At 63.6% G+C, this 27928-nt stretch overlaps 1 protein-coding gene across 2 annotated transcripts; it reads left to right on the top strand.

The window, feature by feature from the left end:
• The first annotated feature begins 378 nt into the window (after nucleotides 1–378).
• On the top strand, nucleotides 379–27338 carry AIPL1 (AIP like 1 HSP90 co-chaperone). Of its 2 annotated transcripts, none has more exons than XM_040453518.1 (6): nucleotides 379–525; nucleotides 1118–1297; nucleotides 6222–6410; nucleotides 7460–7636; nucleotides 7812–7953; nucleotides 27242–27338. In XM_040453518.1, exons 1-6 carry the CDS (start codon nucleotides 430–432, stop codon nucleotides 27262–27264), a joined length of 807 nt encoding a protein of 268 aa, XP_040309452.1. In that variant the 5' UTR covers nucleotides 379–429; the 3' UTR covers nucleotides 27265–27338. The 2 variants fall into 2 exon arrangements, with proteins under 2 accessions (XP_040309452.1, XP_040309451.1); XM_040453517.1 differs by lacking the exon at nucleotides 27242–27338 and adding an exon at nucleotides 8378–9125 and having other exon boundaries at nucleotides 382–525.
• Nucleotides 27339–27928: the final 590 nt, after the last annotated feature.

The following is a 27928-nucleotide window of genomic DNA, read 5'->3' as shown; positions in this document are numbered from 1 at the left end:
CTCAAGGTCCTGGAAACCTTGCTTCCAAAATTCCTTAGAGACTTACACCGTCCCTGACCCCCTCCCAACCTGAGAATATATAACCAGTTACCCGTCACGACCCAGTGTAGCTCTTCCTGCCCATGGGTCCTGTCCCCGTGCTTAAACAAAATCACCTCTTTTGCACCAAAGACGTCTTCGAGATTCCCTTCTTGGCCGTCAGCTCTGAACCCCCCCACCATCACTCCCCTAAAACCCCTCATTGGGGTGGGAGGAAACCAACGGTGGGGGCTCGGGGGCCCCCACATCGCTGTGAGGAGCAGGGATGAGGCACCACCGACCTACTCCTCACCCACACCCCTGCGGGCCAATCCCCAGGTCTCCGCCACCCAAGCCCTTCGTCCGGGGAGATAATCTGTGCCTGAGCCCACACCTCCCTCACCCGCAGCCATGGACGCCACTCTGCTCCTGAATGTGGAAGGGGTCAGGAAAACCATCCTGCACGGAGGCACAGGGGATCTCCCCAACTTCATCACCGGGTCCCGGGTGAGTGGGTCCCGCCCCCCACACCAGATAGGGGGCCCCCACGGCAGCCTTCGCACTGAAACCACGTCCGGCTTTGTCAGAACCCGGCCGGACACGTCGTCCCTGGACTGTCGACCCCTGAGCACCTGGGGACCTCTGGATTGGTGCCCATTCGCGGGACACTTTTGACGCTGGAAAATTAAACTCTGGCGTGGGGCAGGGGAAGGGCTTTGGGAATTTCCTGGAGCCCCAAAAGTCGAGTTAAAAGGAGGGGCCCTCGGCGGTCGTCGTTTTGTCCACAAATCTCTGGGGGGCTTCCCGGGGTCTGTGGCCGCAGATCCAGGGCTGACGTAAGCGAGGGGCTCCTGACCCGCAGGCTGCCAGAGGGTGGGACGGGGCCCTTTGCGAGGGAGTGGGCTCCCGGCCCCCCCGGGGGGAGCTCTGGCTGGGCTGCGGGAGAGGGAGTGGGCTCCCAGCCCCTGGGTGGGGGGAGCTCTGGCTGGGCTGCGGGAGCTGAGTCCCGGGGACCCCCCCCCCGAGAGTGCCGGTGGGGGGGCTTCCGCAGGCGCCGTGGAGGTGCGTCTAGACCCGGGGTCCCTGTCTCGGCCACCAGGTGATCTTCCACTTCCGCACCACGAAATGTGACGACGAGCGGACGGTGATAGACGACAGCAAGCGCGTGGGCCACCCCATGCACATTATCATCGGGAACATGTTCAAGCTGGAGGTCTGGGAGGTGCTCCTGACGTCCATGCGCATCGGCGAGGTGGCCGAGTTCTGGTGCGACTCCATCGTAAGTAGGCGCGCCCGCCGGGGCTCCTGCCGGGCCGCGGAGCGGAGCGGGGCTGAGACAAAACCCTGGGTGGCCTTCCTCCGTGCAGGTGGAGAGTCACCCCCAGGAGCAAGCCCCAGAGCGACAGTCAGCGTGGCGGCTGGCTGGCGGGATGTGGGACCAGGGCCACCCATGCCCCACACACCACTGTTGGATCCTGGGGACTTTTGGCCACGGGTCACTTTTCTGCCCCCTCCCCACTCCTGTGAGCCTTGTAAAATTATTTCCATTTAAAAAATCTTTTTAAATGTTTATTCTTGAGAGAGAGAGAGAGACAGAGCACGAGTGGGGGAGGGGCAGAGAGAGAGGGAGACACAGAATCTGAAACGGGCTCCAGGCTCTGAGCTGTCAGCACAGAGCCCGACTCGGGGCTCGAACTCGTGAACCGCGAGGTCGTGACCTGAGCTGAAGTCGGAGGCTTAACCGGCTGAGCCACCCAGGCGCCCCCCAACAAACATTTCTTTTCTTTTCTTTTCTTTTTTTAATATATGAAATTTATTGTCAAATTGGCTTCCATACAACACCAACAAACATTTCTTAGGGAAACTTTCAAACATATACGAAAGCCAACAGAAAGTGCGGTGAGGTCCCAAGTGCCCATCCCCCACGCCAGCCACCATCGACCCGAGCGCGGCTTCCAGCCCCATCCTTCTGCCTCTCTCCCTCACCCGCGTGGTTACAGCACCTTCCAGACACCGGATCGTTTCACCCACAAATCCTAGATCTTGCATCTGTAAAAAAGATACTAAAATAACATAACCTCGGTGTCATCGTTACATCCTTTTGAAACCCTGCTATTTCCTTAATGCCGGTCGCTCCTTGGTCCTGTGCCCGCCACTCTCTATGGCTGTTCCAAGCTGGGCCCAAACAACGTCCATGCACAGGCCCTGTGGATACGCGTCTTGGGTCTCTTTTTGGGTCGTCTCCCCTCTTTGTCCCCTTGGCATAGATTCGTTGGAGGGACCAGACCCCTGCCGTGGATCGTCTACCGCGTCCCTCTGTCCCCGTAGTTTCCAGACGTCGTGCGCCACACCTGCTTCTCCCTCTCACTGGGTGGTACCTGTCTTGTGATTGGCCGATGGGTGCAGACGCTGAGAGCCTGGTCCAGCCAGCACCTGCTCCCCTGGGCTCTCCCCCGATGGACGCAGCGGCTGCTGATGGCGGCCGATCAGATTCAAGCCCTCACCGGGGGTAGTTCGGGGGCTGTGTGACCCTGGGGGAAGTCCTTCCTCCCTCTGGCTGTCTTGTTCATCCGTAGACAACCGAAACCCTAGGCTAAGGGGCTGTTGTGGGGAAGACGTGATGTGGTGCTTACGAGGGCAAAGCATAGTTCGGGGCAACTGAAAAGTGCTGGAAGAATTTCGGAGACGAACTTTTATGTATTTATTTTTTAACTTAAACATCTTATTTATTTATTTAAAATATTTTTTAATGTGTATTTATATGAGAGAGAGAGAGAGAGAGAGAGACAGGGTGAGCAGGGGAGGGGCAGAGAGAGAGAGGGAGACACAGAATCCGAAGCAGCTCCAGGCTCCGAGCTGTCCGCACAGAGTCCGACGCTGGGCTCGAACTCACAGACCGCGGGATCCTGACCCGAGCTGAAGTCGGACGCTTAACCGACTGAGCCCCCCAGGCGCCCCGAACTCCCCTGTTTTAGACGAAGCAGAAGAGGCAGAGAAGAGCGACTTGGGCTGGGTCAGACAAGTAAAGGGACAGGGTGGAGGTGGGACCCCTGGTTCCCCCACCGCTTATCCGGACGGAAGGCTGGACCCCGGCCCCCAGTGACCGCCAGGGGCTGCAATGCCGGGGGTCTACCGCTAGGGGCGCCCGCCCGACGGTTCCCCCGCCAGGTGCCAGGTGCCAGGTGCCAGGTGCCAGGTGGGCGTGTCTCCTCTGCCTACCAGCGTCTGTGTTGTGCCTCTTCCTAATGTGTAGAAAGAGTGTAAAGATGTGTCTTCAACGAGCCAGGTCTTCAGGAAATCGGCTCCTTTGTGGCTTCCGTTAGTTTATGGTGAGGGTCTCCGGCACGCGCACCTGTCACGGGGCGGGGGGCGCGTGGGACGAACCTAGGCCGCCAGCGGGGTCGTGCTCCGCAGGGCGCACGCTCGCTCACGTCGCCAACGAACCCTCGACTGGCCGATTGATTTGTTGTGCGCAGAACCCCGAGCTGCTGCTACCCCCCCCCCCCCAACGCGGGCACGGGTCTGCGTGTCCTGGGCGGTCTGTGTGCGCGTCTCGCAGGCTGGCGACTTCGATGCCCCGGGGACAGCCTGCCATGCCTCCTCCCGGCCCACGGCCGCCGTGATTGCGCACGCACGTACGCACGTGCCACGGTGGTTTCTCTAATGACGTTTCCCTCTTCTCCGTCGCCGCACCCAGGCATCAAGCATCCACCCTTCATGGGTCGGTCTGTCTGTCTGCTTATCTATCTGGGAACATTCGCTGGGCACCAGGTTTGGGCTGTGCCGTGTGTTAGGGGTGGAACAAAGTTCTGTCTCTCAGTCTGGAGGAGGAGCAGAGACTTGAGCAGTTACGACCGAGGGCGGCCAGTGCCCTGATGGGAGTCGGTGAGGGCACAGTGCCTTGGGGCCACAGATGACGGGCAACTAGCTGCTTTAGGATCTTGGGGGAAACTTTTTCAAGACGACATTGAATCGGGTATTGAAGGATGAATAGGAGTTCACCAGGTCTACATGTGGGGAGAGAGGTGGCATCTGGGCCAGGAAGTGTGCAAAGGTTTGGCAAGGCTAATTTACCTAGCCCCTTCCCTGGGGGCCATCTCTCTGAGTTTTGGGGGGCACTGGTGGCTCAGTCGGTTAAGCACCCGACTTCAGATGAGGTCATGATCTCACGGTCTGTGGCTTCCAGCCCCGCATCGGGCTCTGTGCTGACGGCTCGGAGCCTGGAGCCTGCTTCGGACTCTGTGTCTCCCTCTCCCTCTGCCCCCACCCCCTCAAAAATAAATAAACATTAAAAAAAGAATCTGAGTTTTGGAAAAACTCAGCGATCGGTGGGATCATCATGTGTGTTTGCCAGAGGACTTAGGAGGGCCTGGCTCTGCCCCTCACTCCCCGCAGAGCCCTCCTCCTGGACAGCCCTCATCAGGTCTCGCTTTGAAGAGCGGGGGGCCTCCTCCCTCCCTCACCTCCCCCTACTCAGGGGAGGCAGGGTCAGTGAGGAGCTGGGGGCCTCTGCCCTGAGAGCTCTCCTCCCCGCCTCACCCCCACCGTGGGCAGGACGCTGGTCTCGAGGTGGGGTTTCGTGCTGGTGCCCAGTAGCGTGGGGTGTGAGGCCAAGGGCTGCGAACTCCGATTCCACCAGGGGCCGGGTGCTCTGGCCGATCGACGGGGGCAGCCTGTCCTCAGCCACCGCCCCCCTTGGTTGCCGCGTGGCTGCATGTTCTGAGTTTTTAAGATGAGCCAGAAATCTTCATTAGCGTGCGGACTCCCTCAATACTTGCATGTCAGGAACCAATTGGTAAAAACTCCACAAGGCTCGGGTTAAGACGAAACCCATCTGGTAGCTGAATATGGCCTCGGGCCCACCGGTCTGCAGCCTCCAGTATAGACACAGCCCCTCAGAAAGAACCCGCCCCGGGCCTTGAAGCCTTAGAGACCGGCAGGGGTCCTGGGGCCCCCTGCCTCCGTCGCCGCCTGGGTCCCAGTCCCCGGGGCTGGAGCCCCACAGAGGGCCCCGCGTGTGTCTCTAGCTGTCCTGCCGGTCCCCAGCCAGGCAAGCTGGCCTCACAAGACGGGCACAGACGGGGACTCCATCCTTCCCGGATTTCTCCTGGCTCCTGGCGGCACCCCCAGCCCCACCGTGCTGCCCAGAGGGTCTGCTGGCTCCAGGGTGCCGGTGGCTCCGTGGACTCGTGGGACGAAGGGCGTGTGAGCCGGGGGCCGCCTGCCGGGCCAGGATGGGCCCTCCCCCAGCCGGCTGCTCCTGGGGCCTCTCCTGGCTTTAGTTCAGCCTTGATCCCCATGGGATTAACTGCCATCTGGTCACCTCCCTCACAAAGGAGCCTCGGGCATTCTGGGTTAATCCTGGCTCCTGGGGGCGGGGAGCGCTGACCGTCACCCCCACTCACCCCCACGCTGGTGACTTGGAGGACAAGCTGAGCTGTTTCTGCCCCTGGAGTCTCCGACACCGGGTCTTTCCCGGAGCTGCCCTGAGAGAGCCGGAGACGGGCCGTGTCAGAACCGGGTCCAAGCAGAGGGGCTCACAGCTGGGAAGCTGAGGCCCCAGGGGCTGATGTCCCCAGGCCTCCTCCACCCCCAGAAGGGCGAGCCCGGTGCCCAGCGCAGGGAGGGGCTGGGATGAGCTGGGATCTGTACCCACCCCCTGCAACCCACGACACCTCCCCTATGGCGGGTGTGGTGCCCAGGCTCTCTGCGAATCAGTGTGGCCCTCTCGGCCACCGGGGCCTGCTCCTTCCCCTACCCTCCACATCTCCCTCCCCGCGGGTCACGGACTCAGGGGCTCAGGTCTCCTCGGGAGAGAAATGCGTCAGCGCTGAGCACAAGGGCCAGCAAGAGGCAGCATGGCACTGTGGCGAGAGTGTGTCCTCTGGGGCCGGGTTTGAATCCCGGCTCTGTCATTTCCTAGCTGTGTGACTTAAGCAAGTTACTTAACCTCTCTGGGCTGCAGTCTCCTCATCTACAGAGTGGGGATAATAGCCGTGCCTCCCTCACCGGGTCATGTAAGGACCGAAGCGGCTAACAGAAGGAGCTGGTGAACACTTTGCCCGGGACACAGTGAACCCCAGTCATTGGCGGGGCGTGCTGGGGACAACGCGTGCTACCAGCCACGGGCAGGGATGGCGGCTGTGGCCGGACCCAGAGGTGGGCTCTCTGGGGCCGGAAGCCACCGTGGTCTCTCCCCACAGCACACAGGGGTCTACCCCATCCTGTCCCGGAGCCTGCGGCAGGTGGCGGAGGGCAAGGACCCCACAGAGTGGCACGTGCACACGTGCGGGCTGGCCAACATGTTTGCCTACCACACGCTGGGCTACGAGGACCTGGACGAGCTGCAGAAAGAGCCACAGCCTTTGATCTTTGTGATAGAGCTGCTGCAGGTGCGCCCCGGGCAGGGGGAGGGGCGGGGGGAGCAGGTGCGCCCAGGGGTGGGGGAGGGGCAGGTATGGGGGGGAGGGGGGTGCGCGGGGGTCGGGAGAGGGGCAGGGGGGCAGGTGCATGGGGCAGGGAAGGGGGAGCAGGGCAGGGATGCCAGGGGCAGGGGGCAAGGGGCCGGGGGGAAGGAAGCACACAGGGCAGCTGTGCCCGGGGGAGTGGGCCCGCAGGGAGCCTGACCTCACTGGTCCCTGGGCGTCACCTGCTTTCTCTTTAGAGCACAAGAGAGTTCATAAACCACAGCAAAAGTGGAATCTGACCCCCAAAAGTACCAAAAGCCCATCTGAGACCAGCTCTCTCGGGAGTTACTGGTGTTCACTTCGGAGGCATTTACTTCTCCTGGTTCTGGGCTGTGCTTTTGTTTCCAGTGGTTTCCAATTAGTCCCGGGGGTCCTGGATTCAGACCTGGTCCTCCAGCAGTGGGAGAGGCTGAACAGAACTGCCCACGCCTTCTCACCCAGACCCCAGAGTGACTGATAGCTCGTGTTTGTGGGGTGGCGGGAGAGGGTCAAGCCCGGGTCGGGACCCAGCTCATGGCCCAGGGTGAGATTCAGCCCGAGGGCTACGTGGATGAACAAATAAATAAGAGAATCGTGTCGGCGGAGGGTCTTTGTGGGCCTGCTAGGACAGTTGTGCGGTTTCTCCACTGCACAAGGGCATCACCTCCAAGGTGCTCGCCACCGACACCGTATGTGGGAACCTTTAGAATGACGATTACCCGGCAGATGGCAATAAAGCCTGTAGTTCTGCCAAATGAGTATCCTGACGATCTTCTGAAGACTGAAGTCAGGTGTGTTGACAAAGGGCGGTCCTTCCCTGATTCGCACAGAGGATCTGATTTAGGCCCCCCGTGTACGTGGCTGTGGCTGTGGCTGGCGAGCACGGTTCTGCCGGCCGGCCCACCCTCCCCGTGGAATACGCCGAGGGGGTTCCCCAGCCGCGGGGACGCAGGCACCCCGGTCCCCGCCTCACCGGCCTGCCGCTCTGGGGCCAGGTCGAGGCCCCGAGCGAGTACCGGCGGGAGACGTGGAGCCTGAGTAACGAGGAGAAGCTGCAGGCGGTGCCCGTCCTCCACGGGGAAGGGAACCGGCTCTTCAAGCTGGGCCGATACGAGGAGGCCTCCACCAAGTACCAGGAGGCCATCGTGTGCCTGCGGAACCTGCAGACCAAGGTGGGAGGCGGCGGGCGGGCGGAGGCGGCCGGGGGGAGGGGGCAGGCGGCTGGGAGGAGGGGGCAGGCGGCTGGGAGCGGGGGGGGGGAGGGGCCAGGCCGCGGGGGGGGGGGGCGGCGGGGGGGGGGGGGGCAGGCGGCGGCCCGAGCTCACGGCGCATGCGCTCCCCGGGCAGGAGAAGCCCTGGGAGGTGCAGTGGCTGAAGCTGGAGAAGCTGATCAACACCCTGATCCTCAACTACTGCCAGTGTCTGCTGAAGAAGGAGGAGTACTACGAGGTGCTGGAGCACACCAGCGACATCCTGCGCCACCACCCAGGTGCGCGTGCGCGTGCGCGGGGGGCGGGGCCGCGGCGGGAGGGGTCCCGCGCCGTGCGATGCGTCCTCGGTCGGGCGACCCGGCGGCTCGCGAGCCCGCGACTCTGGGGCCCGGCCCCTAGCAGGTGCTTGTCAGGAGAAGCCTCGCGGTCCTACTGCGCGCCGGGCCGGGCGCTCGCCTCGCCTCACTTGGCGCCCAGAGTAAGCGCCGGCCGCAGGGGGAGGGGGGCGGGGGGGGCAGGGAGAGGCCCCCCCCCCCGCCCCCCCCCCCCGAGGCCCGCGGGCTGGGGGGGGAAACCGAGGCGGCGGCTCGGGCGGACACGGAGGGCACGGCTCGTGATCCGGGCTCAGGGCGGGCGAGGCTCGGCCTCGCGGGGCCGGCCTCTGAGGCCCCGGCGGCCGGGGCGGCCCGATCCTCCCCTCAGGCATCGTGAAGGCCTACTACGTGCGGGCCCGGGCCCACGCGGAGGTGTGGAACGAGGCGGAGGCCAGGGCGGACCTTCAGAAGGTGCTGGAGCTGGAGCCGTCCATGCAGAAGGCGGTGCGCAGGGAGCTGAGGCTCTTGGAGAGCCGCCTGGAGGAGAAGAGGGAGGAGGAACGGCTGCGCTGCCGAAACATGTTGGGCTAGGGCAGGGAGCGGGCCTCCGGGCCTCCCCGGCCTCCTCCGGCCTCCCCCGGCCGGCCCCGGCCGCGTCCTCCCCTGACTCTTCAGACTCCTCTGGCCTCCCTTGGCCTCCTCCTGCCCCCCTCCTCCACTGACGTCTGGCCTCCCTCAGCCTCCTCCGGCCTCCCCCAGCCTCCCGGGCCTCCCCGGCCTCCCCGACCCCCTCCTCCACTGACTCTCCGGCCTCCCCCAGCCTCCTCCTGCCCCCCTCCTCCCCCCCTCCTCCACTGACTCCCCAGCCTCCCCCACTTCCCTGGCCTCCCCTGTCTCCCACAGCCTTCAATGCCACCCGACCTCCCCTGGTTATTTTTGTTGCTTCCTCTAGAATTCTCTCTGGAGTCCCCACCACTCCCTTCTGTGCGGGGTGACCACTGGACCTTTGCTTCTGCTCTGTCCCCACTGTTAACACCTGTGCTCCTTCTGTAGCCAAAACCAAGTTTCTGTGCTTTGTCCACAGGCTGACTTTAAAATGAGAAAACCAATAAACGGTGTAAGTTTCCCCAAAGGCCCCCGTGCGGTGCTCTGATCGTGGTTCTTTTTCTGTGCTTCCAAATTCACGGCCCCCAGGGGCCACAGAAGGAGGTCACTTGTGGCAAGGAAAGGGGGTTAGCGTTCGGTGGGTTCAGGCTCGTGGCTGAGGGCCGTCCAGGTATATGTGCGCGAAGCAGAGGGGAGCGGGTCGGGCGAGGGGACACCGTGGGCTGGAGCGGGACGGTCACCGGCCTCCCACTGCCCTGGGTGGGACCACCGGAGGCTGCAAAGCAGATGGGGAGCCTGGCGAGGGAATTAATTGAGGACCAGGACCTATGGCCGGAGACGCCCGGCCCCCAGGGTCCTTCCGTTTTCAGTGTGCGGCCCTCCCTCCGCCGCCCTCTTCCCTGGGGTCCGTGAGGGTCTCACCCCGTCTGTGCCGAGGCCAGAATGTGTCCCACGACCCTGGTCCCCTGCCACCATGCCCCCTCCTGATGCCCTAGGACTTTGCAAGCCCCCGAGAAAAGAGAGGCGGAGGGGGGGGGGGGGGGTTGGGTGGAAGGCGGGCCCCCCCCCCCCCCCCCCCAATGCTGGAGACCGTGTGGAACCCGTGAGGCTGGAGACCCTCCCTCCCTGGAGACCCGCCAGCCACCCAGGGGGTGGGGATCGGCCACATTTTGGTTCAGGCCTTTCTTGGTCAGCCCTCCCCTCTGCCTGCCACCTGCCTTTCTCGGGTGGTCGGAGCCTCCCCCCCCCCCCACCGGCCGCACCCCTCCCTGGTGATTTCTGCCCTGCTGGGCACACTCCCCCTCCTCCCCGCCCCCTCCCCCTGTGTGTGCCAGATCCAGACACAGAATAGACTCACCCCCTCCAAAGGCCAAGGACGGGACCACAGGTTCTTTTTCAGGACCCAGGTGCCTCTCACCCTATCTGGCTGGTGCAGGGGTGGGGAGAGCTGACCAGGGCCCCGACGTGCGCCGCCACCCTGTCCAGGCCTCTGGCCCCGGCGCTGGCTTCCTGTGGCCCTGACACAGCCTCCGGGAGGTGCTCTGGGCCAGGTCTGGGCAGGTGGGCGCAGGAGGGTCCTGGGATGTCGCCCCTTCCAACCTTTCCAAGGGACCGAGCTGGAAGCTGCTTCCGAGTGGCCAGCAGGGGGCAGCAGAGATCAAGCAGGTTGGGGTCCCCGGGGCCGGAGCTGGGACTGGCTGGGATCCCTGAGAAAGCTTTGCTTCCCCAGGAGCCCCGACCTGCCCTGACTCTCTGACTCTCACGGGTCGCCAGCAGGTCCCGCGGGCAGGGCGCAGGGAAGGGAGGGCTTAGAGCTGCAGCGTCCGAATGCCACCAGGCACCCCCCTGTACAGATGGGGAAACTGAGGCTCGGAGAAGGGCAGTAACATTCCAGACCCCACTGCAGTTCTGGGACAGCCTCAGGATTAGTGTTCAAGGTTTCCATGTTTCCGGGCTGGGACTTTTTGTACAACACTCCTCCCGGGACAGTCTACACGTGAGTGTGATGTATGGGAGGGAGGGAGGGAAGGGAGGAGGGAGGAAGGGGGGAAGGAGGGGGAAGGCAGATAAGGGGGAAGAGCATGTTTGAGATCTGTCTCTCGGCCGGGACACCGTGTGTCCTCATAGCCAGTTGACCCCGCGTCCCCACCAAGCCCTCCCCCGGGGAAGAGCTAGGGGGACAGTGTCCCGTGGCCCCTGAGGTCTGATGTCGAGCGGCCCTGAGCCCACAGCCGGGCACCGCGTCCCATGGGGGCCCAGGCGGGGAGGGCATCGCGGTCCAGGCGGCAGCTGTGAGGTCCGGTTTCCGGGAAGTTACGTTAAAAAGGCAAAAAAATAGGTGCGTTAACCTTGACCCCGTGCGTCAGCAGCCTTACCGGCTCGTCCCAAACGAGGTGCTCTGCGTTCCGTGCCTCACGCCGTCTCCGGGGCATGTGGTGCTCCCAGCGCGTCCCGAGGGGCGCGTGTCGGGGTGTGGGTGGTGGCGGACCGTGCCCCCGTGCCACTCCGACCCTGCACACTGTTCACAATTCAGTGTGACTCGTCGAGCTGCGTGTGAACGTGATGCGACGGGGGAGTCTCTTCTGTGCTCGCTCCTGGGTTAGCGCGTAAGCTGGCCGCGTTCGTGCTCCTGGTGGTCTTTGCCGGCAGGCGTGCGAGATCGTCGGGCAGGGTCCGGGAGGCAGACAAACAGAGCAAAGGAGAGCACCTATCACCGCCAGCGTTCGGGGTGTGATGGGGCTCCACGAAAGCCTCCCGGGCTGCCACTTACAGTTGTGCGCGTTGGGCACTGCACAACCCAGGGGCCCCTGTTTGTCTCACGGTCATCGTAGGTATGTGGTTATTGCAAGTTCCCAGGAGGTGGCGGGAAAATGTCTGGAGGAAGGGGCACCTCGTCCTAATTTGCTCAGTCGCCGTATCGGCTAGTGCTGGCCCCGCGTTCCAGCTACGTTGGCCTGTGAGCGTCCGTTGCCAGGGGCACGGCCCGAGGACGTCCCCGTGTGACGCGGGGCGCCCTTCTCTCATCCAGCAGAATCCCGTCCTTGAAGGCGAGCGAGGGGTGGCCAGGCTGGGGTGGGAGGGGAGACAGGACGCTGGAAGGACGTACGTCCCCCTCTGTGCCCGGGGCCGTGACGGTCCTCCTGGGACTGTCCACTCGTGTTCCAGCTGGAAGGAAGGTCCCTGCTCCTCCGCAGAACTCGAGCGTGGCCCCGAACCCTGCACGGGACATGAGCGGCATCTCCGTGTGGCCCTTCTGCCGCGTCTTCGCTACACTCTGTTCTCCCGGAAGCTGTCCGGGTGCTTCCTCAGTGGCTCCCTCTTCCCGTGGAAGCCCGCCAGCGGGTCGGGCGCTGGGGACAGTGAGGTCAAGGCTTTGTCCCCTCAGCTGCCTTCTGGGGGGGCTCTCGTGCACCTGCTGTCAGGGCAGTGCTGCGCTCAGGTCACCGGGTGTCCCTGTGATCGAGGCATCGCCCGTCAAAGACGCGCAGGCTCAGACGTCGCATGTGTGTCTCTGGGTTCTGGAGGTCGGGAGTCTGAAATGGACCTCGAGGGACTAAAATTGGGGTGTGGGCGCGTGGTGTTCCTCCTGGAGGCTCGGGGACGGGACCCTGTTCCTTCTGCCTCCAGCTGCTCCGGGCCTGCGGGCCGTGGCTCCTTGCCCCTTGTCACCGCAGTCCCTGTAGTCACATTTCCTCCTCCGAGTCCCCTGCGTCCCCCTTACCAGGACCCCATGACCAGCCGGGCCCCCGTGCCCCCAGGATCACTCTTGCAGAGCCCCCATTGGGGTGGAAGGCCACGCGTGCACAGGCTGGGGGGTGAGGCCGTGGGCACTGGAGAGGGGCCGCTCCCCTGCCGCCCGACGCGGGGCTCGAACTCACGGACTGCGAGATCGTGACCTGGCTGAAGTCGGACGCTTAACCGACTGCGCCACCCAGGCGCCCCTGATCCAGTCTTTCGATGAACAACCTTTGAAGTGGGTTCCCCCCCCCCATCCCTGCCCCTCTGGCCCGACGTTTCCTGGTTTGTGCTCGGGAGGAGCGAGCGAGTTAATGCACGTAAAGAGGGTGACCCTGCTGTTGTCATTCTGACCACCAGGCACGCTGTGGCCCCGGGGTCACCTGCTCGCACGCCGGCCGGCCACAGCCCTGGGCTTGCCTCTGGGACCCGGCTTGTCCTCTGGCTGGAGAGCAGAGCATACTCCACAGCCTGGTCGTAGCCCCAAGTCGGGGGAGGGACGCACAGCCTCGGGGCACCTGCTGCGTATGTCGTGGGGGGGGGGGGCGAAGGGTGCAGGCTTTCAGGGACACGGGTCCCCTGTTCCTAATAAATACTGAGAACAAGTTTTTCAGGACCCCGCGGGGGATTCTACACGAGAAAAGAGAGGCTGGTCTCGAGCTTTCGCATTCATCCTGCCGATGGCTCGCCTTTGTCTCCTAGAAACTTCTTTCCTTTTCCCAGGACTTGGCATCTGCAGCCCGGCCTGCCCGTTCGCGGGCCACACCCCCGGGCCCACCGCTGGGTGCTCCAGAGTTCACAACGGAGGAGGGAACAGGGAGGGGAGACTTGCAGCGGGGGGCGGGGGGGCAGCAGCAAAGAGGCCCCCCTGGGGTCCAGTCTCCCCAAATCCTCCCTCCCTCCCTCCTCGTTCCCGTTAATTCAGGAACAGCTGCCGTCCGTGGGAACCGCCCACCGGCACCCACAGAAGCCAGTCCCCAGGAAGGCCTCCTTCTCCCCCTGGTGGAGAGGAACTCCCAGGGCACGGGGCGAGCGGACGGTCTTTGTGACAGCAGCTCGGGAACCCGCAGATGTGCTGGAAGGGACCTTGTGACAGACTGGACAGACAGACGGTCCCCAGCGGGCCTGCGCCCTAGAACCCCCTGCCTGACCGCCTTCCCACCTGCCGACCGATGATGCCAGCGTCCCCGGGGCCCCGTGTGTGACGGCGGGACTGTAATGTGGTCTTGTTGAAAGGTGTCGGGGGGGGGGGGGGAACAGAGGGCCGGGCCTGATGTCAGGGACCGGGAACACGAGGGCACCCGAAAGCCAGGACCACAACCGGTAGGATCAGGTTGTGCTCGAGGAGGAAGCCCCCCGACCCGAGATTCGACCGTGATGATGCTGGGGAACAGGAGCCCCCTCTGTGGTCAGACGTGCGTGCTTCTGGGTAACTCGGGCAAAACCTCGCAGGTGGAGGGAAAGAATCAGAATCCAGAGCCTTGATATCCTCGTTCATAAGAATCCACGTCTGTGCTCGCTGGGACCAGTTCGAAAATGTTTGCGTCTCTCTTTCCCCGAGGCCCCGAGCGTCTTCCTTCTTGGTGGGTCGGTTCCCAACTGCGGGCCCGCCCTGCCTGGGGCTTTGGACGCTCCCCTGGATCCTTCTGTCCAAACCTGCTTTCCCATCACTTGGTGGCCGTGACCTGGCGGAGGAGGCCCGGGTCGTCTCCTGCGAGCCAGGCCCTCACTCTCCTCATTCTCGAGCCCCCACGGAAGCAGGCGGGTGGGCGGGCCGCTCCCCGGGGGCTCCTCGGGGAGGGGGCCTGAGGGCCCGTGGCCAGGGCCCCACAGGAGGCCCAGCTTGGAGCCGGGGCACGTCCAGGTGTCCCTGGTCCCTTCTTTCATGATCACCTGTGTGAGTCATTCCCTGGAAGGACTCAGGGCCAACGGGGCCAAGAGGTCCCGACGGGGGTGTCACAGAGCTGCCCGCCGGTGGCCGGCTGGCCGTCCTCGCTGGGGTGGGGGGCCCCCCATCGGCCTCTCACTCGCCCGCGGGGACTGGAGCCGGAATTTACCGGAACCACCGGGGGGGGGGGTGAATCGACGAACGGGCTCGGGGCCTCTCTGTGCACGTCAGGCACGGCTGAAAGCTGCTGTGTCCCAGGTTCTCCGGCCTGCGTGCGGGGGAGGGGGCGAGGGGACGCAGACTGTGATCCTGTGCTCCCGGGTCGGGATTTCGCACACTGGATGCAAGGATCCTGTTTGAACCCGGCTTCGGCGCGCCGAACCCCACGGCCCGGCACTTTCCGCCGCACGGGGACGTCACCACCACGGCCGAGACCTCGCGTTTGCTTCCTTCTGACCGTGTGAACGCCGGCCAAGCCGGAGGGGTGGCGACGCTTCCTCTCACGGCCCCGTTTGGGCCCTGGCTTTCGTCGTGCCGTTGTCTCGCTGCCGCGGTCCAGGTGCCGAGTGTCGTCTGTCGCACGGGTGGCGCTCACACGTGTGCGAGAGCGGGTGCGCTTGGTGCCCTGCGTCTGCCGGAAGTTGTTTCCAAACACTCCTCGGTCCCTTAGCAGCCTCCTGCTGTGCCAGCCTCCCGAGCGGCCCTGCTCCAGCCCCCTCCGGGACCGCCGGGCCCTCTGGGACGCCTCCCCGCCTCCCGGAGCCTGTCTTCCTCCCGTCTCTCCTGCCGCTGCGCTTCGTGCCGGGCGTCATCCTGCAGTGGCTTTCTCAGGACAGGCGCGTGGGGGGTGGGCGTTCCTGCGATGCTAAGTCGCGCTGACGGTGTATTTATTCCACCTTCACCCTGGGCCGCTCCTTGGCTGGCTGCACAACTCGAGGCTGGAGACCCCTCTCCCGCTGTCCCCCGGCCGCCGTTAACGTTAGTCTGCTCCGGCTGCTGTCACAGCAGCTCACGCATCACGAGTCCCCCGTCCCCGTCCCCCGGTTCTGGGGGCTGGAACTCCGACATCATGCCTGCTCCCTTCCGAGGCTGGGGGCAGATGAATTCCTGCGCCCTGACCGTCCCGCGGCGTCTCCCCATGCGTGTGTCTGTGTCCAAATGCTCCCTTTAAAAAAATATTTTTTTTAACGTTTATTTATCTTTGAGAGAGAAAGAGAGAGAGTGAGAGCAGGGGAGGGGCAGAGAGAGAGAGGGAGACCCAGAATCCCAAGCAGGCTCCAGGCTCCGAGCTGTCCGCACAGAGCCCGACGCGGGGCTCGAACCCACGAACCGCGAGACCGTGACCTGAGCCGAAGTCGGACGCTTGACTGACGGAGCCACCCAGGCGCCCCCCAAATGCCCCCTTTTCCTGAGGACCTGGGTCGTCCTGGACTAGGGGCCTGCTCTGCTGCGGTGTGACCTCACCCCAGTCAGTGATGTCTATCAGGACCCCGTTTCCAGGTCACATGGCACCCTGATGTGCTGTGGATGAGGACCTTCCACATAGGAAGCGGGGTGGGGGGGGGGTGTCATAGTTCAGCCTGGAACACACAGAGAAGTCATTTTCATTCCCCGGCCTCTGTGTGTGACCGTCTGGGCCTTCTCACGTCTTTTCGGACCTCCTGTTCCTGCCGGACACTTGGCAATTTCCGGGCAACGTGCCGTGGAGGGTCTTTGGGTCCGTCTGCAAACGCCCCTCGTTTGGCTTCCTGTGCTCCCCCCTCCCCCACCCCCCGGTCCGTCTGGAGCTCTCGTCTGTCGGATGTTGGACTCATGCGCTGGTGTTCCGAGTTTCGTACTCTTACTTCCCACCGACCCTGTCTCCTTGCTGTCTTACTTCTGGGGATGTTTCTGCAACTTCGTTTGCAACACTTTCCACTGAGTTTTGCATTGCTGCTGTTGTATTGCGAGTTCCTTGGGGCTCTTTCTTATCTTGGGGGTCGTCTCCACCCTTTCACGAAATTCTGTTTTTGTTTTTTTTTTTTTTTTTTTTTTTTTTTTACCTTTATTTATTTCTTTTTGAGAGACAGAGCACAAGCGGGGTATGGGCAGAGCGAGGAGGAGACACAGAATCCGAAGCAGGCTCCGGGCTCTGAGCTGTCCGCACAGAGCCCGATGCGGGGCTCGAACCCACGAACCGTGAGATCGTGACCTGAGCCGAAGTCGGACGCTCAACCGACTGAGCCACCCAGGCGCCCCTGTTCTTATTTTATGGGGAACCAAATCTCCCTGAGGATATGGAGGAGGTTTTTGACTTTTCGCTTTGGCTCCCATGATAGCCCTAGTTCCCCAGTGTTCCCCCGCTGGGTCCTTCTTGCCCCCGGGTCTAGACATCCTCGCTGGCCCATGCGTTTTTAAGGTGAGACAGTGAAGACTTGATTGCAACCTCCACAGCGGGCCGTGCTGTTGGGGGCGGTGGCTTCACCGCAGGTCGCGGGTTGGGCGAGCAGACCCCTGGGGGTCCCCGGGGCTCCCGGCTTCGGCGGGTTATCCAGGGAGGAATACCCGGGTCTTTCCTGGAGACCTGTGTTTCCCGGAAGCCCGTCCACGCCTGACCCTCTGCCTGCCTGGTGGCCCTGGGTCGGGGGGCTCCCCTCACACGGGATTGGTTTGCCTGTGACTTCCTGGGGACGCTGCCAGGCAAACCCACCCACTTGGAGCCAGTATTGTGGTAACCGCGGACTCCGCTGTCCTCTCCGTCCAGCGTCTCCGCGGGGCCTGGCCGAGGCCCCTCGCGTTGCCCCCTCGCTCCCGGCTGACGGCCCTTTGCCCCGGCAGGTGCGTCTGTGCTCTCGTCTGGTCTGCTCTGTGCCTCTCAGGATGGGCCACACCAGGGGCACCTGTGCTTCCTGACCCGGGGGGTTGGGCCAGAGGGAGGCCTTGGCCGGGAAGGACTGAGGTCGTCATTCTTTGGTGCCGCGGGGGCACAAGGAAGCCCTCCTGCGTCGTCCCCGCGGTCAGGTCTCATCCAGGGCCACTCCCGGTCCCAGCCGAGCCCCCGACCCCTCCTCTGGGCCCTCAGCGTTCTCTTCCCGGCCCAAACGCCTCTCGCTTTAGGAAGCCTCCCCTGGACACCGCAGACGAGCCCGGTGTCTGGTTCCCTCGTCCCCAGAGCCCTTCTCCCCCTCCCGGCATTTGGACGAGTTTCTGTCTGCTCCTCCGGTCGACTCTTGATCCCATCCTGCGGGGAGGGGTAGGCTGTCCTCACATCCCACACTCTGCAGAGCGCCTGTGGGGACACAGCAGACATGGCTTTGGTGAGCGAGCAAAGGAGTGACTGAAAAGGCCCTCTCCTCCAAGAAGCCCTCCAGGGTTCCCCTCTCCCAGCCTCAGCGGCCACAGTCCTCACCACTCTTGTAACACCTACTGCTTTTTCTTTGCCCTGTGGCGGCTTGCGGCCCTGCCCGCCCCTCCCTGCCCACCACCCTCCGTGTGGTCCAGGCCTCATCCCTTCTGGATCCCCAGGGCCTCCCCCGGTGCCCGGCACACAGTAGGCACACGCTGACCTGACAGCTGAGTTTGGGAAAGACCTTGTGTCTCTGTACCTGGGGCCCAGCTGCCCCGGGCAGGTATTTAATTGTCGTTTTCTCTGTGGACTCACTGTTTTGTGTCGGTGATGTTTTTCCGGAGTCTGATCCTCCCTGGTGACGGCGTACCTCTCTGTAGGGGGGGGCGTGAGGCTCGGGAGACCAGGCCCAGCTGTGCAACCGGCATCCCCAGCCCCATTGTGTGGTTGCCAGGCGTGGGCCCCCGGGGTCGGCGGGTCTGAGCCTCAGCTGTGATTCCGCGACCGTGGCCCTGACCTCTCCAGGCCACCGTCTTCATCCGCGAAGTAGGAAAGATAATAGTGCTTGAGGCAGGCCGTGGCAGGAACCAGATGAGGTCATGGGTGTGGGGCGATTTGCACAGTGTGTGACACGTGCAACTGTTCAGCTCACCGGCCGCCGGACCTGGTCCTCTGCGGTCTGTCGAGGGTGGGGTGCTGGGAGCCGCACGCGCACGAACGTAGGCTGTGATGAACGTGAGCTGTTGGCCACGGTTGTCCTTCCGTTCCCGCTGGGGGGCGGCCTGATCCCACGCCTTCTTGGATTTACCCCTGCCCGCTCAGCGAGCGTCCCCTTTCAGTGAGCACATGCATCTGGCCAGCGGTGAAGTGAGCTCGCCGTCGCTGGAGGTATTCAAGAAGCCACCCAGCGGCTTCACACCCTGGCCGGTCAGCCCGGGGGCCCCTGGTGACTGACCCAGGAGGGGTTTTCACTCTCGAAACGGGGGGCAGGGGGGCCCCGCGTGCTCGCGTGCTGCCTGGCCGTGAAAATCCACCGAGCTGAATCCGAGGAGAGCTCCAGCCCGAGTGTTTGCCCTTTTCGTCTCGCCCGTTGCCATGGGAACGGCAAGCGATTGCAATCACCACTGTTTGTATTGTGAACTTGGCGCCCGTCAACGCGGCTTCGGAAAAACAAGAAATACAAATCTCGACTTGGACTTGGGCGTGAGGCTCGTTCCCATTCCGAACCAGCCCCCGGGGACGTCCTGCCCCTTCCTCCCCGTCTGGCAATTCCCACCAAACCCTGCTTCCGGCCGCCCTCGGAGGACGCGCTGGGAACCGGCCACGCTCCCCCGGCCACGGCCCGTGGCCTCCGTGGCGGGCTCTTCCTACCACCTGCCTGGCTCGCCTTCTGGAGATGAGAGAGAGGGGCCGTCTGGGCTCAGGCGCCCCGCAAAGCGGTGGGAGCCCCGCTCCCCCGTGTGCACCTGCATCGGGGCACCGAGCGGCCCCCCGCCCGCCCTCCCCGTGGCCCAGCTCTTTCTGCCGCGCCGCCCGAGGGACGCCCCGCAGCCCCCTCCCCGCACGCTGGCCCAGTGCCCGGAGCTGATCGGTGACAGCACTTCGCTGGAGTAGGAAGGACTCCAGGGAGCATCCGACCCCAGCCCGGGTGTCGCCACCGAGAATAAATCCCTGAGGGAAGAAGCGGCTTACCGGAGGCCACGCCACCCGGAGCGGCTCCGGCCCCCGTGGCCGGGTTTTCTGTAAATCTGTCGCATCAGGGCCACCTGCCCCGGGCCCCTCATTTCATCCGCTTTGCCAAGTTGCGACTCTGAGCGTTTGAAATACACACGGGCTTCAGCGACTGGGTGTAGAATTTTCTAAAAAGGGTCTAAACTCTGGAGACGGGCACTCGGTGACACTCGGTTCTCAGGCCTGAGCCGTGGGCCGGGAGAGGAGGCGGGTCCTCAGCGGTTTCAGAACCAGCCCTGGTCCCGGGAATCCACTGGCCGTGTGGCGTCGGGGGACCTGCTTGACCTGCCGGGCCCTCGGTGTCGTCTTCTGTCCACTGGAGGGAAGGGAGCCGGCCTCGTCCACCTTGCGTCACTTGTGAGGGTCCCCAGGAGCTCGTGGGAATGTCTCCCTCTCGTAAGGTGTAGAGAACCCCCGAGGTTTTAAATTTTTTTTTTCAACGTTTTTTATTTATTTTTGGGACAGAGAGAGACAGAGCATGAACGGGGGAGGGGCGGAGAGAGAGGGAGGCACAGGATCGGAAGCAGGCTCCAGGCTCTGAGCCATCAGCCCAGAGCCCGACGCGGGGCTCGAACTCACGGACCGTGAGATCGTGACCTGAGCCGAAGTCGGACGCCCAGCCGACGGAGCCACCCAGGCGCCCCGGTGTTCACTCTTTTTGTTGGGGTGCAGATGATTCCCCTTTGACGGTGCTGTGACGCAGGGTTCTCCCAGCAAGGGCCGGAGGCCGTCCTTGTGAGGCCCCAGCAGATCTTCTGCCCCTTCCACCAGCTCCCGGCAGGACCGTGGTTCTCAGCCTGGTGTGTCCGTCACCTGTTTGAAAACCAAAAGCCTCAGAAAGGGAGCTCGTGTCGTGTCTTAAAAACCACTGCATTTTCGGTTTTAACTGGACCCTGATTCCTCCCAGAGCGGAGCAGTGCCCTGCGCAGGGCTGTGTCCCCAGGTGGCCAGGGACAGGGACAAACCTAAGTCGCCCCAAGTATTTGGGGGGGGGGGGCGGTCACTGAAAGGACACACGAGGGCACAGGAGAGACGGGGTCACACGGCAGGCAGGTGAGGGAGGCCCCGGGGATCTGGAGCTGGGTCAGGACAGAGGTGGGCTGGGTTGGCGTGGACGGACCCCAGACCCGCCACTGGTGAGCTGGGTGGCCGCGGCCAGGTCCTTCATCTCTGCGAGCCTGTGGCTTCTGGCGTGCGGGGGTGGGGACACCGTGCGGCTCCTGGCATATGGGGTGGGGACCCAGGCCGGCTTCTCTCGCGTGCAGGGGGTCACCGGGCCGGCTACTCCTCCAAGGCCCACGGTGCCCCCGCCCCGACTCCTCCCCTCCACCTGCCGCAGCCTACCTCGTAGGCCCTGATTTGCCGGCTAAGTCCCTCTCGGATCCACTCTCCCCGTCCACCGCCTCTGCCTCCCCACCCCCTGCGCCCCGCATCCCAGCTGCCACCACCCTGCCCTGCCAGGCCAGCTGCAGACCCCCCTGCCCGCCCCCGGCCCCCGCACCCCCTCAGGTCCTGTCTGCACATCACAGACTGATGCTTTTCTGCACACAGACCCATCCTCCCTGGCGGAGACCAGGCTCCCTTCCGCGGCCACCGCTCTGCCTTCCTGCCCGCGTGAGAAGCCCCCGGTCCCCAGCGATCAGCCCCCCAGGGCCTCTCCACACGGAGCAGCGTCCCGGCCTCCCCGGCTCGCGGGTGATGCTTGTCTTCTGGGTCTAGGGGGAGGTGAGTCCTCCTGAGGGAGGGTGCATCTGACCGCCTGCCCGGAACCCGTACCCCTTACAGGCTCTTTCCGGGGGTGTGCCCACGTGGTTGGATGCCTAGCACAGGGTGGAGCGCGTGATTCCGGGGACACATCTGCCTGTGGCCACGTGGAGACCTCTGAGCTTCCGGAGGGCAGAGGCACATCTGTAGTAGTTCACAACCGCGGCCCCGGCGTGCAGGGGAGAAACCAGCCCAGCACGGCCAAGGGTGGGGCGGAGCAAGGACTTCGGCCAGGCTCCTCCTGGCGACCGCCGGGCTCCTGCCACGCTCTCCCGGCTCCGGGGTCCGTCCTTTGAGCACCCAGTGCGAGCAGAGAGCACTGTGCTCCAGCTCTGACTCACTCCCCGCCAACTCCTACTCACCCTTCAAGGCCCCGTGCAAGTGTCCCTCGCCTCCTGATCTGTCTGTGCCCCTATTTCTGTCCCCAGCCCTGACCTGTGATCTCGGGGCAGGATTCCTGTTCAGGAATCCTGGAGCCCGGAAGGGGGCTCTGACCTTCCCACCTCCCCGGTGGGCCCCGTGTGCTGGGGGCCGGGAGACCTCGCGGTTCCCTCCGGTGACTGGCACGGGGTGAGCTGGAACGAGCTGGAGGAGACGCGCTTCCCAGAGGGGGCTTCAGGGTCGCACCCCGGATGACGAGGGGGCACACAGGACAGTCTGAGGGCCCCGCTCGGACAGCCGGCACCTTGGGGGGTCGGGGGAGGGCCTGGAGGAGCCCCGAGGGGCCCAGACACCAGGACCGCCGGGTGCCCTTCCTGCGGGGGGGGGCGGGCAGGGGCCGGGGCTCCAGCCGCCTCTTTGCAAGGCGGCCCCATCCCCTGCCCTCTGCTCGGCTCCCAGTGACAAGTGCCCAGGAGGCCAGGGAGGCAATTTGTTGTCGAAATGACCAAGTTCACTCTGGGCATATTGGAGAAAAAAAAAAAAACAAAAAGCTATTTCCTAGTGTCTAAATCTCATTAAAAAAGCAATTTTGCAATCAATTACAATGCAATTTACCCACTAACTGTTTAATTATATATATATATATATATATATAAAAAAGGAAGCTGGAAAAGGAACAGAAGTGAGTTTGCTCTCCTGGTCCTTGTATTTATGAGCCGGCCCTTGGAGGGCTCTCTGCAGCAGGACGGGCGGGGCCGGCCTGGCCCGGTTACACCGCGAGTTAAACTTTCCGAGTCCATATATTATATTTGCCGGAGGAGGTCCCTAGCGTTACGAGCACGCCCGGAGTGGGAGAGACTCATGTTCCTGCCAGAGCTCGGACCTTCCTTCTGGAACCGCCAGGGTGAAAGACGTGGGGGGTGAATGAGAGAGGACGTGGCGTCTGGAGTGAGGTGGGGAGGAGCCCCACTCACACGTCCACTCCTCACCCCCAGGGACAAGGGACGGGTCCCCTCGGGGCTCTGCCCAGTCTCCTCCCGTCTCGGCACCTGTTGCTGGCCAAGGGGGGGGCGCCCACCCCAGGGCCCTGCTGATCACTTCTCAGGCCCCTTCGGGCTGGACCCCACGCGTGATCCCGGTCCACAGACCGCTGCCACGAGCCACACTCCGCCTTTCTGCCGCCGTGGCTCCCCTGTTGCGAGGGCAGAGGATTGGATACAGAGGGCACAGGTGCCTGGGTCTGTGGAAACGTCCACAAGAGGTTTATCTTTAGAGTCTCGAGGGTCGGGGCGATGCCTGCCGGGGGTCCCCAGGGGCATCGAGCAGCAGAACGGCCTCGGCAGGTGCGCTGGCTGCAGAGGGGAAACCACTGACGTCCGTGCACTTGTCGCAGACGATGTCCGTGGGGATGCTGCACGTGGGCTGAAGACACATAAAACCACGAAGGGAACGATTCAGTTCTGACCTCGGTGCATCCGTGGCGTGGTTAGAGCCCGACGCCCGCGAAGCTTTGGCCGTGGGTTCTGTTCGCAGAAACCGTTAAACTTCGCATCAGAAAATTCCATTCCTGTCCTCAGGCGGGGTCTCGGCGGTGGCCCCAGCGCAGCGCGGATCTGGCTGCAGGCTGAGGACTGATCCCGGCCTCGGGCTGACTTCCGGCTCCGTTTGCAGACGGGGCTCTGGGCCTGCCCAGGACTGAGGTCCAGACGCCAGCCCCAGCCTGCGCTTGGGCGTCCGCAAGGCCGGAGGCAAGCCTGGCCTCCCTGCTAAGCTCGTTCTCCCCCCCCCCCCCCCGCCGCCCTGGGACAGAGCTGGCGTCCGGGTCCTGCGTCCGTGAGGCTCAGAGCCTCCACACGTGGGGGAGACGGCCGAGGCTCCCCAGATCGCATGTGCTACAGTTGCACAGGTGTGCAGGAGGCCTGGAGGATGAAGAAGGCAAGCCTTTTGCCCAAGTCCAGCCGGTTGGAGGGCGCCCCAGCCTCCTCTGACGTCCCCTTGCTGGGGCCCGGTCATGTCCCCCTCCCCCCCCCAGCCGCATGGTGAAGCTCCGATCCCCAGCGTGATGGTGTCTGGAGGGGCCTTGGGACGTGTTGAGTGACAGGAGGTCATGCGCGTGGCCCCAGGGTGGGATCGGTGCCCTCGTGAGCAGAGGAAGGGACGCGAGATCTCTCTGCACCGCAGGGGACACAGCGGGAAGACGGCCGTCTGCGAACCAGCTAAATCTGATGGAGCCCTGATGGCGCCCCGCGGCCCCCAGAGCCGTGAGAGGTCAGTGCTTGCTGTTCGAGCCGCCCCGCCTCTGCCGGATCTGCTTACGGCCCAGGTGGACGACCAGCCCCGTCCTCACCCCTTCTCGCCCCTTCTTTTGACCCGGCTCACCAGGCGCCACAGCTGGGAAGCTGTGAAAGTGACGGTGATGATGATGGTGGCGCCCACCGCGACCAGCCACCGGGCTCACGTTTGTCGGCGTTATTCGTGTCATCATCCCGCCACGGACAACCTGACGGATGGGTGTTTTTGTTTGCTCGTTTTACACGGGGCGCCAGGGACTCGGTGACCCAGCAAGACGCAAGCTTAGGCCTTTCTAGGTCACGGGGGCGCTTTTAACCGCCGCCCCCCACCACCGTGCTCCCTGCCAAGAGGGACGTGAGGCAGAGAAATGAGCAGGTCATACCTGCCCTTGAGGGGGAGCATCTGGGTTGCTGGGCCCAAGCAGGGGGATAAGGGAGGGACCGGGAAGCCGGCAGCGGGGTGCGGGGTGGCCGCACGGAGTCCAGCCCTCTGCAGACGTGGGAGGGACTCCTCCGCGGGGAGAGGGGAGGAGCCATCACCCCGGGCCCTGCCTGTCCCGCCACCTCGTCCCAGCCCACGGCAGCTCCGGGTACAAAGGCCGTGCGGCCCGAGAGGCGGCCACGGCTTCAGGGCCTCGGGCGTGACCTGGGCCCACTGGGCCAGCCTTGACCTCTCTGCTTCCACTTTCTCTAATTCCCAATCAGCCGGGCTCTGGGCCGCGCTGCTCGGACGGAAGACATAATTATGTATTGATTTCCTTCCGAAGATGCACGGCCTGGGGTCAGTGCAGCACTTTCGCGGCCCTGCATAAACACGGTCTGAGGAGGAAGAGGGTTCCTTTTCGGGGGGAGTCAAGGGAGCCTGGCTCCTGGGTGAGCGGGGGCGGGCACGGCAGCGACAGCCACCCCCCCCCCCCCCCCCCGAGGCTGCGATTCAGAGGTGGGTGGGCCCCCAGGGAAACCGAGTCGGGCTCTGAGCCTTGACGGGCTGGTGAAGTGAGTCGGGATTGTGCGTGTGGACTGGTCCACCCACGTGTCCCTCGTCCGTTAGTGCCTTTTCCTGCAGATGTCCCCGGGTGATTAAGCTTCATGGCGCTTTGCCACATGGCATATTCTCCCTTTCCCGGTCCTCCGGGGACCGTCTGAAATACAGGCCAAGCACTCTTACCTCAAAATTATATTAAGGAGTTTAATTAACAGAAATGAGTCCATAAGCCACAGATCGCGGTCTAAGAGTGCCGCTGCAGACACACGCGGGCTCCCGGCGGGCTCCCTGTGCCCCTGGGGACCCAGCCGCGTCATCCACAGCCTTCGAGTCAGGCCATGACCTCCCCTCGCTTCTCAAGAAAAAGCTCTGGGATGGGGGAGGGGCACAGACTTAAAAACTAAATCTGGAGGGTGCACCTGCCCCGGCACCCCGCTCCCCGCCCGGTGGCGCTGCATTTGCTTGTCCAGCCCCGACAGGAGCTTGTCCCCAGCGTGAACTTCGGATGGGGGGGGACCTTCGGGACGGGGCGTACGAGCCACACGGGGACGGGGGCGGCCCAGCCGGGTTCCCCCAAGCTGCATCGCGGAGTCCTTCCTGATGCCGATGTGGGCGGGAAGCACAGACCCCTGGCTCCGTGACCTGCTGGGAGCCCCGCCCGCTTCGCCACCCTCCCCGGGCACCTCCTCCGTCTTCCTTCCTCTTGTTTCCCTGGCGGTCCTCTCGGGTGATGTTCTGTGGCTTCCGCACCATGCGTTTCTGGTCTGTAGCCCTGTCCTGATAGCCCTCCCCCAGCGTGACGCCCGCGCGTTCACTCGCACAGTCAATACTGAGCCGTGCACTGTCTTCGTTAGAACTTACTTTTCTTGGTACCTCCTTCTAGTTCCGTTAGTGAGCTGTTCTGAGTTCTTAATCACTTGACTTTGGTCGAGGTTGAGGCTGTTTTCTGTGCCTTCGTTTTGAGGGTAGTCAAGGTGCTACGGCTTAACGGGCTGAGCCACCCAGGTGCCCCGCGTCTGCGGCTTAAAGCTCCGCACGAGGGAGTCACCACCAGGGCCACCGTCCTCGCACCGGGGCGCGTGTGGCGGAAAGGAATCCCCGGTGCCAGTGCTTCGAGGGACCCGAAGGCACCGCCACCCAGCCCCGCTCGCGGACGGACGTCCTCGTGCACCTTCTCCGAGCGGGACGGGCACTGAGCTCCGAGGACGCAGTGCGGCTCCGGGAAGTGCGAAGGCCCGGCGTGTAACGGGCGCGGAGCCGGGGAGGTCGCGTTCCCTTGCCCCCCGTGCGTCCCCATCCGTCCGCCTGTCGCTCAGGGTGGCCCCCGTGGGCTTCCAACCCTGGGGGCTCTCCTGACTCTGCCTGGGGCGGTTTCGGGGTGGAGTCGAGTCCCCCCACCCCGTCCCCGCTGGGCGGGTTGTTGCCATAATGCGTGTTCTTCCCCGGTCCACCCCCGTCTCTTCCACGGTTCGTTGGCGTGGCGTTGTTTTTATAAACTCGGGCATAGCGTCGGGCCTACGTTTATAAGCAGAAAACATCGGCGTGGCGAGCGACGCCACGTATCACCGCCAACATGCCGGAAAAAGGTGACGGACGCCCCGGAAGCTTCCTCACCGTTTTCACGACTTCCACCCTCTCCGAGGCGATCGCTGCCCCGGATTTCGCGTTCACCGTCCTCCAGCCCTTTGCTCCAGTTTCCCCACAGGCGTGTGTCTCTCCGTCGTGATACGCGGCCGACGCTCTCGCGGCAACGAATGAGCTTGGTCAGGACTCATTTGTGTGGTGGTGTTCCCTGCTTTCCGTAGATGCAGACAGTTGTGGGTATTTTGTTTTTTCTTTAAGCTTATCTGTTTATTTTGAGAGAGAGAGCGCTAGCAGGGAGGGACGCCGAGAGAGGAGAGAGGGAGAATCCAAGCAGGCTCCATGCTGTCAGCACAGAGCCTCATGCGGGGCTCGACCCCACGCACGGTGGCCTCAGGACCTGAGCCGAAATCGAGAGTCGGACCCTTAGCCGGCTGAGCCCCCCCGGGCGGCCCCATAAATGTAAACAGTTGTAACACCATCACGTGCAGTCCGGAATATTTCCACCCGCCTCCCCCCAAAGGATTCCTTGTACCCACCTGCCGTCGTTTAAAAAGGACGTCCTCATGGGTATGAAACGTGTCTCCTTGTGATTTCAATTTGCATTTCCCGACGGACGCGGGTACGGAGCATTTCCGTGTCTTCGTGCTGAGCCGCGCATTTCCTTTCGTGGAAGGCCTTTTCCAGTCTGGCTCATTTCCAAACTGGTGCTGCTTGTCTTTTTGCCGTTGATTGGCGAGATTCCTTACATATCGTGCGTGAGTCCCTCGTCTGGGATCCGCATGCTGAACGTTTCTCTCAGTTTGTAGCCTGCTGATTCACTTGGTTAATGGTGCACATCGGAGAGAAGACGCGTACCTTTTGATTCAGTTGGCCTGTTCGTTTTTAAAAATCTCATGAGGGTTGTTTTCCGTGTTCTGAGAAGCCTTTGTGAGCCGGGGAACCTCGCTGCGCCTGCCACGCAGGGCTCCTCCCTTCTCCCGGATGAGTGGGTTTTCCCCGCACCAAAGCAGTTCTCCGTCCCGCCAGCCGGATGTATTCCAGCGTAACCCGCTTCTGACCCTGCGCACCTGGAGACGGCCTCGGATCCCACGGGGTGAGGGCTCAGCCCCACGAGACTGCCCAGCCCCCTTCGGGGGCCACTTGTAGGTCCTGACCAGCCAGCTCTGAGTCCGAGGTTCCCACGGCCCCCTCTCCGGGTTCGATCACCTGGCTGGGGGGCTCCCAGACCTCAGGAAACAGGTGACCGGTGTGCCATCAGAGGACACAGCTCGGGGACAGCAGACGGAAGGGGTGCCCAGGGCGAGGGGCGGGGGAGCGGGCAGAGCCTCCGTGCTGTCTGCAGGTACCACTCTCCCCCCACCCCTGCGCGGTCACCCGGCCAGGAACCTCCGGAACCCGGCACTTCGGGCTTTTCCGTGCAGGTCTCCTATTAGGGGCAGAACCGGTCATCACTCAATTTCCAGGCCCTCTCCAGAGAACAGAGGATGAGACTGAAAATTCTAAGCTTTTATTCATAGCTTGGTCTTTCTGGTGACCAGCCCCCGTCCAGGAGCCACCAAGAGCCACCTCCTTAGGACAAAGGACGTTCCTATCACCCAGGCGACGCCGAAGGATTTAGGAGCTCTGCGCCAGAAACAGGGGCGGAGCCC

This window comes from Herpailurus yagouaroundi, unplaced genomic scaffold, assembly GCF_014898765.1.
Source record: "Herpailurus yagouaroundi ecotype Mexico unplaced genomic scaffold, PumYag 208, whole genome shotgun sequence".
Taxonomy (NCBI): Eukaryota; Metazoa; Chordata; class Mammalia; order Carnivora; family Felidae; genus Herpailurus; species Herpailurus yagouaroundi.
This window is presented reverse-complemented; position numbering and strand designations above follow the sequence as displayed.

Bases quoted from the DNA above. Each gene is read 5' to 3' on its own strand.
- AIPL1 (XM_040453517.1), top strand. From the start codon at position 430: ATGGACGCCACTCTGCTCCTGAATGTGGAAGGGGTCAGGAAAACCATC. The intron at 1,298-6,221 runs GTAAGTAGGCGC...CTCTCCCCACAG, and splicing joins AGTTCTGGTGCGACTCCATC to CACACAGGGGTCTACCCCAT. The intron at 7,637-7,811 runs GTGGGAGGCGGC...CTCCCCGGGCAG, and splicing joins TGCGGAACCTGCAGACCAAG to GAGAAGCCCTGGGAGGTGCA.